Source organism: Leptinotarsa decemlineata, unplaced genomic scaffold (assembly GCF_025532065.1).
Source record: "Leptinotarsa decemlineata unplaced genomic scaffold, Ldec_3_MD MMD2_P_RNA_scaffold_12, whole genome shotgun sequence".
Taxonomy (NCBI): Eukaryota; Metazoa; Arthropoda; class Insecta; order Coleoptera; family Chrysomelidae; genus Leptinotarsa; species Leptinotarsa decemlineata.
Window position 1 is genome coordinate 10,066,509 of NW_027412526.1, and position 13,802 is coordinate 10,080,310.

A 13,802-nucleotide genomic window follows, 5' to 3' on the forward strand; every position below is an offset into this window, starting at 1 on the left:
GGGAAAAACAGCGCGTGCGGATCGCCGATTAAGACTTTTGGCTCTTGGGGATCGGTTCATTTCTACTAGGGCAATTGAGAATTAGTGGTTTGAAGAACACGAAAGGTTTGTTGGAATGCGCGAATAATAAGTTTCCTATCATTCCCATTGGGTGTTGCCATCGACGCAACCGATTGCACTGGTGCAGAGACAGAATAAATAGGAATCAACAGTGGAACCGCAGTCTTCAGCGATGAATCTCGTTTTTGTATGCACGATGGACGAGCGAGAGTAAGAAAGCGTCGTGGTGAAAGACGAGATCCCCAGTTTGATTTGGATAGGCATGTTCACCACACCATACTGTTGGTTTAATGGTAGCAGGACACCTTTAGTCTTTATTAGAGACAACATGACGACTCTTCATTACATTCACGAAGTAATGGAGCCTCATATCCTTCCATATCTTGAGGACATCGAGAACTCCATATTTCAACAAGACAGCCCTAAACCGCATGTGGCTAGAGTAACTCTAGACTTCATGGATCAGCATGACATTTACCGCTTATCATGGCCACCCAGATCGCCCGATCTTTCACCGATCGAACATGTGTGGGATATTCTTGGTTGCAGACTGCTAATATACAACAGCCCCCACATACTTTGACAGCACTCAGACATGAGTTAGAAGTAGGTTTAAAAAAAATCTGTTTAAAATCTGTTTTTCCGTTAACCAGCTGTCCCACCCCTAAGAACGACAACCCTCAGAAGTCGAAACTTGTGCGAGCTAAGGATTAACGAGGTCTTACCGTTTAACGTGTGATTCCTAACACGGGTTGGACGGTAGGAAGTGAAGATAGACCGTTCAGACTAGGGCTTGAACCACCGACCAACACGGCAGTGAACAAAGCACCCACGCCGAACCGCTTGGCTACCGACTGACCGACTGGTGGAATGAGATACCCCAACAGGATATATACCACCACATCAGGACAATGCCCAGACGTATCCACGAGTGTAGAAGACATCGAGGACCCGTGGGTTGGGCTACTTATCGGGCGCGTCCCAAAATGGCGGATATGGGAACGGCCAGGGGACTGGGAGCTCTGTTCGGGAAACCAATGTGGCCTTACAGACGGGGTCGCCGGACTCCTGGTCAGAGGCAGAAATAAGTAGGCTGAGGGGAACCAAAACTCCCCAAAAGCCTTGGCGGAACATGCCACCGTGGACCAGCCTACCCAAGCTAAAGTGTAAGGACTCGTGCCGGCAACTGAATGGCCGCAAGGCGATATGCGGTTACGAACGATCCCCTTGGGGAATCGGGCGAAACCTCATTGTAATCAGCCTTTCTCTGGTAATGCGGAGCTCTGCCAGAGTTACCAACTCTTCTCCTGCTACTCGTGGAAACACACATGAATGAAACAAACACAAAAAACAAAAACCAATCCCGAGGCTGGACAGAAATGCTCACCTCAATCTGTGGCGGTTCCTGGGGATGAACAGAAATGTCCACCCCAATCTACCGCTCGGAATGAGGCTGGACATAGCAGATCACCTCGTGATATAATACAAAGGCTAAGGCGTAAGCGCATTTTCAGCACCGAGGCCAAAAGGAGAAAGCGAGCGATAGAGGCAGGATAGGCAGCAACTATAAGTGCACCCTCCTCCTCCCCCACTCCACCTACAACAGCAAGGGCACTTCTTGCGGCGGGCGCCAATAGCTCCGCCTTGAATAAAGGCAAGGAACGGTTGCCCCTGTAGGAAAGCGCCCTTACTTGAGCACCTCCACGGAGGGAACCCCAAGAAGGTTGAAGAAGCCGCGCAACGATAGTAATGTTGCTGCACCTTCCAAAACCTTCACGAAGGCCGCCGTGAGACACCTCAAGGTCGCCTTGGCCTTCACCTGCCGATATAAAGGAGATGTCTCCTAGTGACCTGTCCACCTTCCTGGAAAGGACAAAATGGACGATGACCTAGGAGGACAACTCCTCGGGAGGATGTACAATTGGATGTACAGATACAGAAGACATCAAGGATCTGCAACACACTGTTGAACTTCAATGGTTTCAGGTTCCAATTTCCAATTTCCCTGAAAACTTACTCGTTTGTTTGCTATTATCAGTCAAGAATGCAAGTAAAAAATTATTAAAAGATTTTGAATAAAAATGTGTTTACCTTTCTTTGTCACTTAGTATAGTTGAATCGTTATAAACCTTGTTGAAATTTTATTATTAGTGTCGCTAAACGAAGTTTATTTTTAATATATATTAAATGGTATTCATTATTTTCAAATTAACTCTCTAGTGTGTTTGTAATAACCTAATAATGTCTAGTTTATTTTTGATTTAATTTTGGGAGAAACTGCTTGTGAACATATGTCCTAAAGGATTCAACGATTTGAGATTTTTTTTACTTTGAAGTGATTCCAGATATTTTCTCATTCCATATGCCTATAAAATTATTGACTGTTTAACTCAACAGTTTATGACTTTGGTAAATTTTCGTTATGTGGACACCCGGCGATTTTGAAAAAATGTTTGACTGTACTTACGTATTTTGATGCGTAGATTACGAATCCGAAAGAAAAAAGCGGCGCTCTCCCTTATTTAAAAAGTTACGGCCCTTCAAAGTTCAGAAAAGGGCAACTTTTCAGCCTTCTTTTTCACTAAATAAACTATTTAAAAACACAAGCATTTATTTAGTAGGTCACCTTTATACCTTATTCCTCCTTCTTTAACACTTTTCACTTCAATAATCAACAGTTTTCTTATAAAAATGTTAAAAATTTTTACGTTTTTAAGGTTGATGATATGGTTGGTACGACTGATGCAGTCTATATTCCTGAAGTGATTCAAATGTTTTTTACCTTCATTCTTCAGATCGTAAATTGGTTTTTGGTAGTGTAATACGAATTTGAAATAGTAGGCGACGGCAAATACCAACCGCTTTTTTCTGAAATGTCACTAGTAACTAACCTAAAAATAGAATAATGTCACCAGGAGAAGCATTCGTTTTTAAATTAAGTTTTTTACTAGAAAAATGTTGATTATTGAAGTGAAAAGTGTTAAAGAAGGAGGAATAAGGTGTAAAAGTGACCTACTAAATAAATGCTTGTGTTTTTAAATAGTTTATTTAGTGAAAAAGAAGGCTGAAAAGTTGCCCTTTTCTGCACTTTGAAGGGCCGTAACTTTTTAAATAAGGGAGAGCGCCGCTTTTTTCTTTCGGATTCGTAATCTACGCATCAAAATACGTAAGTACAGTCAAAAATTTTTTCAAAATCGCCGGGTGTCCACATAACGAAAATTTACCATGACTTTGATCGAGAAATTCAATTCGAATGTGTACTTCGGTGTCATGTGATCAGGCCACTTGTTTCATTATTACTATACAGCCAAGGATGGTCTTGAGGAAGTCCACTGATTTTTCCCACTACAATAAAAAAAATCTCTTTCCCTCCCCCCAATACTATATATTCCCCGATTTTTTCATACTTAATAGGTGTGCGAAATATTAAACAATTCCCGTACAAAACTCCTTGAAAAGATGACGTCAATACACATTCTATTCTGTATGATATACAGTGATTACATAATACTATTTTTAGTTATAGAAATGTTGGCGGAAAGTAAAAAAATATTTCAAATTCATTCGCGGAATGGAAAATGTAATCTGTGCTAGAAAATAACCGCGTTCAATACAAATAAACTGTTTATTCAACCACACATGAGCAATGTTTTTTTATGATATCCATCAGAAAGAAATAAGCAAAAATTATTTAGATGTATAAAATTAGAGAAACATTTCAAGAATTTTAATAGTAACCAATAAACTTTTGATGACACATGGTTGTTTATTTGAAGGTGATTGACAATGTTTCGTGATGAGTTTCACTAGTTCGGACTTCCATTGTCTACTATATAAAATGACTTGAAATCCCTGAAACAAGTAAAAGAGAATAATTAAAAAAGAATAGTTGAAAATAACAATTATATTAAGCAACAATAAACCTGAAATGAAATGATAGTGAAATAACCTACAAGTAAAAATACAATAATTGAATAAATAAAAATTAAAGGAATGAAAAAAGAAAATAATAAAAAAATAAAAAAGTGTAGAGATTCCAAGTCACGTTAGTTCACGACGTTTCGATTGTTGGTATCTACAATCGTCTTCGGGTGACGATTGACGATTGTAGATACCAACAATCGAAACGTCGTGAACTAACGTGACTTGGAATCTCTACACTTTTTTATTTTTTTATTATTTTCTTTTTTCATTCCTTTAATTTTTATTTATTCAATTATTGTATTTTTACTTGTAGGTTATTTCACTATCATTTCATTTCAGGTTTATTGTTGCTTAATATAATTATTATTTTCAACTATTCCTTTTTTAATTATTCTCTTTTACTTGTTTCAGGGATTTCAAATCATTTTATATAGTAGACAATGGAAGTCCGAACTAGTGAAACACATGGTTGTTTACTTTATTTTCAATTTTTTATTCGTATATTAGGTGTATCAGTTGGTGCAGACTACAAAAAATACAAATATTGAAACATCTTCCTAAGAAAGGTAAAAATGGTTTATAGAAAGTGATATGTTCAGCGAATACAATCAATTTTGGAATTTGATTCACAGTGAATAGTAAAACTTCGGGAGTTATAAAACTCTATTTTATAAAAAAAAATACAGTATTTCGAAACAAAACCTCAAAGCATTCATCTCTCTCAACATACCTACACAGTAGGTTCTGGTAAATGCCTGTCGGAAAACAACTACTTTCCTGACTAGTACCACGATGGATACTGAATTATATCCGACGGCGTTCATGCAAATACTTCATAGCTCGACTGTATGTATGAAAACTTCCCTCTAAGAGAAAGATATGTTAACAAGTAACAGCTCCAACTCATGAACAAAGCCCAAAAAGCGGAGAATATACATCCCATGTACAGTTTGGCAAATCTAGCTGTGCATCTGAATATTGGACGCGCAGTAGATCTGCCGGCGGACATCGTTAACATCGAGAACGTCGTGTAGCGATAATCGTGTTAGTACAGTAAGTGAAGAAATTATTCTGCGTGGTGAACTGTGAGTTATTTGTTGTCTTTGAAAAATGCTCCTGAACAGTAAACTTAAGAACAAGGCGAATATTGATGGAACGCCAGTCTACTCGGCTATAATGCTTGAAGAAAATGCGGACCTATGGGGAAGAATGTGGACCTATTATTTATATGGATGAAACATTAACGCTATACACATGCACCAAAAAGGTTGTAGCAGGGGTCGGCACATAGTTTTAGGTGGGGTCCGGATACTGTGGGAAAATTTTAACAGGGTCCAAAAAAAATACAAATATTAATAATAAAGTGCTACATATTATGTTGGTTTCAAATCACATTCTGAATTATAAAAGAAATACAAGACCTCTTATTAATGTGAGAAACTACACCGACGGTCTTGAGCCAGTTTTTTATAGTTTGGTTCTCGAGAGGAACAGCAAATTCGAAGTTTTCTTCTAGGTGAGCGTCTGTTAATCTCGAACGATATTTGTTTTTCAAAAAATTCATCTTTGAGAAAGATGTTTCACATATGTATGTCGAGCCAAACATAGTAGCCAAATTGATAGCTAGTCTTTCACAATTTTCATATTTTTTTGGGACATGTTTGGCCCAAAATTCTTCAGTGGATACCGTTTTATACATTTGCAAAGACACATCTTGCAAATAAATTATTCCCATTTGAAGTGATGGCTTTGACAGATTAAACAGCTTGGCAGCTACTGCATCAATTTCTCTGCAAAGTCTTGGAATCTTGTAGCAAATTCGTTCTTAAGATCGGCCAGAAATTTTACAAACTCTGCAATGTCTTCTTCAGAGGTCTCCTTTTTAAATTCAAGAATTGTCGGAAAATGAATAAATTCTACTTTAACGATTTCTTTTTCAAAGCGTACACGCTTTGTATCAGATCACTTGATAATTTTCCATTTCCTTGTAACTCTATATTGAGCCCATTCAATTATTTTAAAATATCTTTCAGAAAAGCTACAACCAGCATATTGCGCTCGTTTTTTATAAACTCAAAGTGCTTTTTGGCTTCCTGCATATCCAAGATTTTGAAGAAGGAGGATACTTGTTCTTTTATTAGCTAGAAATGTTCAATAACTTAATGTATACGTAGCCAACGAACATTGTTGTGTTGTAGTAAGTCAGAAAAAGCAGAATGGGATTTTATAAAATTAATCAACTCAACCAAGTTGTCCATCACTTCTTTGAGTGTAGCACTAAGTTTTCCACAAAGGGCTGCCTGGTGAATATACGATACGATATTAGAGCTGAATTTTTTCATTGCCAATTATTGCTGGGGCCCCGTCGGTTGAAAGCGAAACCATTTTATAATAACTGATGTTATATTTCGTAATAAAGTCATCAATGGCCTTGAATAAGTCTTCTCCTCAAGTGTTACTTTTCAACGGCAATATTGCTAGCAACTCTTCCCTAAAAATATGACACTCAATACCAAGAAATCTTACGAAAATAGTCATTTGTTCATCATCAACAATGTCACATGATTCATCAAGGGCTGTGATGTAGTAAGGTGTCTTTTGCAGGAGTTCAAGAAGAGTGTTTTTAATGTCTGCAGCTAAAATTTCAGTTCTTCGTGTATTACTTCTCGCTAACAATGGAATACTTTGAATTGCAGAAACATCTTTTTTTTTTCTTTAAAAAGTGACGTAACTACTGTCAACATACTATCTCAGAAACTGAAAATGGTTTCTGGTGTTTATTAAGCGTCCAGCACACACGTAAAGCTGCTTCTGTGGATTTTTCTTGGTTGCTCAAGCAACGAACTAGTAATTTTGTACTCTTTTTGTAAAAACTGAGATATGTCTGAATTTTTTCTTTACGAGCCTGACTGCCAAGAGGAAAGTTTTTGTGGAATTGCTGATGACTTGTTTCTTAGTGTCGCTTCAAATTTCCACTTTTATCTATAGCTACAGTTTTATTGCATATAAGGCACAGTGGAACCGCTTGAGACCTATCAGGCAGCGTAAAATAATATTGTTCAATCCATTCTGCCAAAAACCTTCTATTTTCACTGTCATCTTTTCTTTTTTAGGAAACGTAGGTACAGAAAGATTTTTATCAAACGAACGAAAACGACAGAAATCATAAAACAAATGTCCGGTTACTCCGTTGTTTGTGCTGCGACTGATGACTGGCAGTATGCTTTCAGTGATTTCCCACTTCCCCACTATCGATTTCGATATGCGCTTGTACTTGTTTCACCAAAACAAAACAAGAGCAAGCACGCTGAAGTAAGTACAATTATACAAGTTAAGTACGATGTGCGCTGTGGAATGCACATATTTCCGAAAAAATGGTAAGAAGTTCAATCTATGGATGTTTCGTGTGCATAACAGAGATTTGAAAATATTTAAATCGCATCAGTCTGATTCGCACAAACACAGGCTAGATAGGAAACTTATCAGTAGTAGGTGAAACAGGTTAACTAGGCAACTTGAAATAGAATACGTATGTAAGTTAGATTTTATTTGTGTTATTTTAATTGATGAAGATATGGTATACCTCATTTACGAATTTTTATATGTACTTGGTTTATAATACAATATTTAGGGTGGTTCGCTTGTTGCGGATATAGACTGATGCAGTTGAAATATAATGTTTTTTGAAATGCTTATCTACAAGACTCTCTTTGGGAAATATTTGCCATGCATCGTATAATGCGCTTTTGTGCAACCAATACATTTTGTGCTGAAGTTGGCCCTCCCCAGAAACACTGTACGTAGTAATTTTAGAGCTCTATATGAGCATAGTAGACAGTAAATAACGGAACTCTATTCAATACCGATCTTAAATTAATAAAAATAATCTTCAGGAAATTGAGTTTAGATATCAGATGTTGGCAATGACTATTCCAATTCAGGAATTCATCCAGATAAATATGTCAAAGATATGTTATTTACATTGAACTGCCCATTAAAAAACTGAATAATTGATTTAACGCAACTGAACATTTATTTTCCGAAACTGCAGCAGAGGCTGTGCAACTACTTCTTCAATTATAGAGTCAATGCTTTTTACATACATAATGAACAAAATAGGACTTGATATGGAGCCCTGTGGTGTACTCATTGTTATGTTTCTAAGTTCAGAGTTAAATTTGAAGGTAGTATTATTTTTCGTGATTTGCAATGACACAAATGGATCCCGGTCTTGCAGAAATGAATTTATCCAACTGAGAAAAACACTTCTTATACCATAATTTTCCAATTTGGAAGCCAGTTTTTCATGACTGTACAGCCAGTCAGCCACCTGCATCAAACTAAAGATGCTAAACTGTGGACATATGTTCGAGACAAGTGTACCAACATAAAAAAATTTAAAAAATCACTTATCAAGTGTACGTAGCCCACCAAATTTGACTTTTTTCAAAACTGTTTAATCCAAAGTCCACAATAAATTAGTCTCCACAAAAATGAATTTTAATAAGATCAAATGAATCTGAAAATCTTAATGACTAGTATTTGAGTCATCTTAATAATAGACTTATTATTGTATACCATGTCACTCACCGATTTCATTTTAACTGGAGATGTACCATTATTATTTATTTCCCTTTGTTGATACAAAATTTTAGTGGACTCTCGATTGATTCTAGTTAATTTTAATTGTCAACAAGTATATTATGTACAACAGGTAAACAATTTCAAAATGTGGGCTGGAACATCACTGCATTGGTTAGTGAGAGTGCAAGTCTCGACACAGATTACTTGAATACTATCCATATTACACTCTCTTCTATTTTCATTCACTTGGTATTACTCTATAGCACTTGAATTATCTCAATCATCAAAAGACTGATTACTTTCAATTGGAATCAATGTCATTATCTCATCACTAACCTAAGGGTAAATTTCAGGAATAATTACAAAAAAAAACATCAAATTTCATTCAAATGGATGTACACCTGAAAAATGATAATTTGGCTTGAAGTAAATGTTATTTAATATATGTTTTATTAAGGAACAAATTGAGATACTGGTATTCTAATTGCTATTATCATTGTTAAGAAAAAAAAATTCAAAAAAATTATTGACATTTCAAAAAGGTATCTCACATTCCAAGACATTTTCAATACTTTGCTCAATGATAACTATCTATACACAATGACAAGTTCAGGGAATTTCCACGAGATATTACAAAACCCATATTTCACATAGTTGGTCATCAGGACATTGCTCTATATTCAAGTATTAATCATTTTTCTCAGCTGTAGTAGCCATATTGATGAATTTTACGTCATTTAATCCAGGGCACTGGTTGCCACAGGTGGATTTTCAAAACTAATTTTTACCTGATGCAAAGCCGTTAGTCCATCTACATTGGCAGTATCGATGTCAGCCCCTTTTTGTAAAAGTTTGAGCACTTCGTCCTTATCACCAGCAGCACAGGCAGCCAAAAAAACACATCCCGACGAAAATTTTATTTTTCGCCTATTATGTTTCGGCGACACTGGCTGACGATTCGTATCCGATTCTTCCCAACGTTTTAATTGTTCAGCTCGTTTAAAAAGGGCCGAAGTTGATCTAGTCTCCAACGACATGATTATTTAATACCTTTACACACGTTCCGTCACCATTACAAATAATTATAGCAATAAAATACCTAAATTCTTCATACACATAACAGAGGGTGCGGTTGACGAAATAGAAAATAAAATAAACTTCAACAGTCAACTTCATTCAGTGCCATCTAGGAGAAACAATTCGACTCACAGTTGAAAATACGTTTTGTTGTTTGTGGGTCAGTTTTTTTAGCATATTTGAAACAATAGCTGTAAATTAGAACAATGTTACCAGAACGTTAATTTTCAACAAAGTTGAGCATTAATCAAATTGAATGGAATGCTTCTCCATGCTCCTGTACCAATGTTAGTAATATTTATATTTGCTATTGATTTTCTAGTTTTCTTTTGATCTTTTACGTAAACATAATCATAGAATCAATTTTTTTATCCTATCATTAACCTAAGGGTTGATTTTAGGAATGGTTTCTAAGAAAACATTAAATTCCTGAAAGATGTTAATTTAGCTTGAAAGAAATGTTATTTAATATAAATATGTTTCATTAAGGAACAGATTAAGTTACTCCGCTTCTTCTTCTTCTTTTATTTTTGGTCCCAGCTTTCAGGTTTGGCGCTATTATAACCAATACTTTTTTTATTACAGGGTTGACTGTAACAAAAACTTTCATCATCTTTTCCATGTACACAAGTGTTGTATCGTCAGGATATAAACTGGTGCAATGTCTGGTTGTTGATTTATGCTGCTACAGTCAACGTGTTGATAATTTTCAAATTGATATGATACAAATTTTTGTAGTAATAACTGAATACGAAAAAGTAATTTCCATGTAATTGATTTTCACTGCGTATCTTCCCATCCGCGCTAGGAATAGCATATACACTTGAGATAAACTGCTCACTTCTGTGACGAATTTAAGTAATCGCTTATTATCTGGGGGAGTTTAATCAGATATTTGTCAATTACTGTATGGTGCACCTCTTTGTGATCTGGAAAAGGCTGGTGGAGGAATACATCATCCCATTGTTCCATTCTATTCAATTAGATTTCGGTACTTCAGGGGGTTGCGAAGCGGTCGACGTGCAGCACGCTGATATATCCATCAACAAAAATTTTCTTGAAGTTGGATTTTGAAAACGCATTCAACATGATCGACAAAAATTTGATGTTACAACGGACAAAGAAGATTTTGCCATATATCGGTAATACGGCTCTCCAAATTTTTTGAATTTTAGTGAACATTTGATAGAATCTCAGAGAGACGTCTAACAAGGTGATCCTTCAGGACCTATATTTTTCTGCCTGGTCATTCAAGAGCCAACCAGAAAACTGAATTCAGGATTCAACTGTTGGTATCTGGATGACGGATGCATTGGAGATGATAATATTGACATAATATCAAAGGATTTGGAGATTTCAACAATTCAAAAGAAATTAGTCTTGAACTTAACTTCGATAAATGTGAATCAATTTCCAATTCAAGTATTGAATCAGAGTTTCTTGCCAACATAACGGAAGTTGTTCCTCGTATAAACCTGTTTCAATCTAGGTAGTTCATTGTTTACATTAATCAAATAAGATGATACTGAATTGATGACCGGAACTGAAAAGTAGTCAATGATGTTTTTGAAGAATGGATGCAGTTTCAGAAAATGATTACGACGGAATGCTGTGAAAATCACATGATTTCACTCATCTAGATATGGAAAGTATAAAATAATTTTTTAGTTTCCAATTCAAATAACTATTCGCCTCAGAAAGGCTTTTGGATTTTCCTGAAAACAACATAAAAACGACCAAGGTTTCATTTGACAATCACCTGTACAAATATTCCAAATACAAACTCGCCATCTGCCAATTGTTATTCTTACCACAACGAAATCATCGGTTTACCAACTGACCGGATAGCCATCGGTTAGTATTTTGATATTTGATTCAGTTTTTGGAAAATTATGTTCAATTTTCAATCTGTTCTTCAGTATAACTACTATAGCAGTGATTTTCGAAAAACCAAGCCACATTTACAGTTATTTTTGGAACATTATTTTAAGAAAACTAAACGTAAAATGAATCTACCGAGTCGCATCGCAATAAGAGTAGATCAATTCGACCGTTGCCCCATCGTCTTCAAACAAAATCCTTATTGACGATAAAATGAATACAACGGAAATAACTTTCAAACAGCAAATAGAACTTTTAAATGGATAATACAAATGTTTTCTGCATACACGACAATAACAGAATAATATAATGTCATACAAACGAAATATTTGCTTTTCGGTGGACAGGTTTAGAGCCATGCCTCACTTTTTCCTCATTAACCCAATGTAAACAGAAGGAATAACGAAAAATCAACATACTCATAAATTTCCACCACAGATCACAACTACGTGTTACCAACCTATAGACAGTATCTTCATTGAGTAGATCTTTGTAAGCTTTCTACTGTGGTCAGGCGAATTATTGACATTTGATAGTTTGTTAAACTTGTTGAGGACCACGGAGTGAGCGACATTTATTTTTATGAAATTCTATCGTAACATTTTTTGTTTCATGAAACCGAAAAGTCAGAGAGCCCTCTTCTCGAAACATCTGCAGTCCCGTCCGATCGCATAAAGGCGAGTTCATATTAGAACGATTGCGATAATATTTTTGCGGTTCCGCAAATTTGCCTCAATTGTCAAAATACCCTGTTCATGTTGAAGCGGGCAATATCTAGGGATTTCATTGTTGAATTTTAAATTTTATTAAATGAACCTGAATGGTGACATACGACTCATATGAATTACGACTTTTAAGACCAGACCCCATCATATCAGAATATAGGACTTACAATTTTCTCAAGTTTTGTTTAATAGGAGCGTGTCCTCAAACCACTTATCTTAACGTTACTGCCTGTAGGGGCGTGGGGTTCTTTTGCAAAATGAGTTTTCTTTAATGAGGGGCCAACCAAATTCAATAATTTATTGAATAATGAGAGAGTAAGCCTGAAATAGTTGAAATATTTCTCTGGATCACTAATTCTCATTTATTTCAGCCACAAGATTGTGATATTCTCCATATTTTCTTCTAATTTTGAAAATATTTCCCACTATAAAGACGGGGTTTTCTCAATGAAGCTTTTTACGGTAAAGTTGATATAATTTGAACAACCTGACACATTCGTCCATTTCGGATTCAATTTCGATGTATGGGCTTGAAAAATGAGAGTCAAAGCAATATTACTACTTTGTATGTTGACGTATAACATTTTGCGGAAATCGCAAAAAAGTTCAATTTTTTCAACTTTTTTACGATAAACACGACGCCATTTTAAGTCGCACTTTTTATGCGATGTTCGTTCCAACATGAACTAGCCTTAAGTGTAAATGTTTCAAGAACGAATGAGTGATTCGAGAATAGTTTCCTATATGGATGATAAGTAAGCATAAATACTGTGATACCATAAATATATAATATTATAGCATATATGTTATAACATCTATGCTAGTAAGTTAAAAAATATTGTTCAGCGAAACAGCGTGATATTGGGAACACGCGTGTGTAACTAGTAAATTACCCCCTTTGATGCTACAAATACTGCATGGAATTAAAAATGAAACTTCAAATTTTTCACAGTACAAAATTGAAAATAATAATTTTCAAATTTGTTAAGAAAGTACCCCAGACTGGTTGACAGATGAATTGTTATTTCTCTCAGTTCAAATTTTTCACAGAGAGGGCGATTCAGATGTCAAAATTTGAGTATTCGATGCTAAGGTTTGTTTTAATCGATCAGGGGATAAAAATTTAATGTGATTATTTCATTAATATTGATGATTCATCATCATTGCATAAGACACGCCAGAGGAAGCCATTGTATGGCAAAATACGTGTTGCGTTTTTTCTAAAACTGTCTAGTGAAAATCTCACAATAAATTGTTTTTAGAATACGTTAATCATTGCATAATTAATAATAATTAAATATGATTGTAGTCTTTTTTAATGTTCATGAGATAACCATGAGCGATACTAGAGTTAGGGGGAAGTTATTCGAATTAAAGATCAAATCGAGTTCGAATTGCAGACTATTTGCACGGCTCTCTTCGATATTCGAAAATAGCAAAAAATGGCCGATTCCATCACATATATAGATAATGTCGTTCAACAATAAAAATACTTACAATCGTTTTCGAATTCACTTGTCAAGAATAAGTCATTCATAAAATCAAGTTATC

General features: G+C 35.5%; 1 protein-coding gene across 5 annotated transcripts in view; it reads right to left on the minus strand.

Annotated features, from left to right (window-relative positions):
- Positions 1-9,710, minus strand: part of Mbs (Myosin binding subunit) — a 114,423-nt gene extending 104,713 nt beyond the window's left edge. For 2 of the 5 annotated variants that reach the window (XM_074173854.1, XM_074173838.1), the window contains exon 1: positions 9,357-9,710. In XM_074173854.1, coding sequence (XP_074029955.1) covers positions 9,357-9,605 — 249 coding nt within the window. In that variant the 5' untranslated portion in view covers positions 9,606-9,710. The remainder of the gene's footprint in view (positions 1-9,356) is intronic. The other 3 variants (XM_074173845.1, XM_074173849.1, XM_074173842.1) reach the window with 2 other exon arrangements.
- Positions 9,711-13,802: the final 4,092 nt, after the last annotated feature.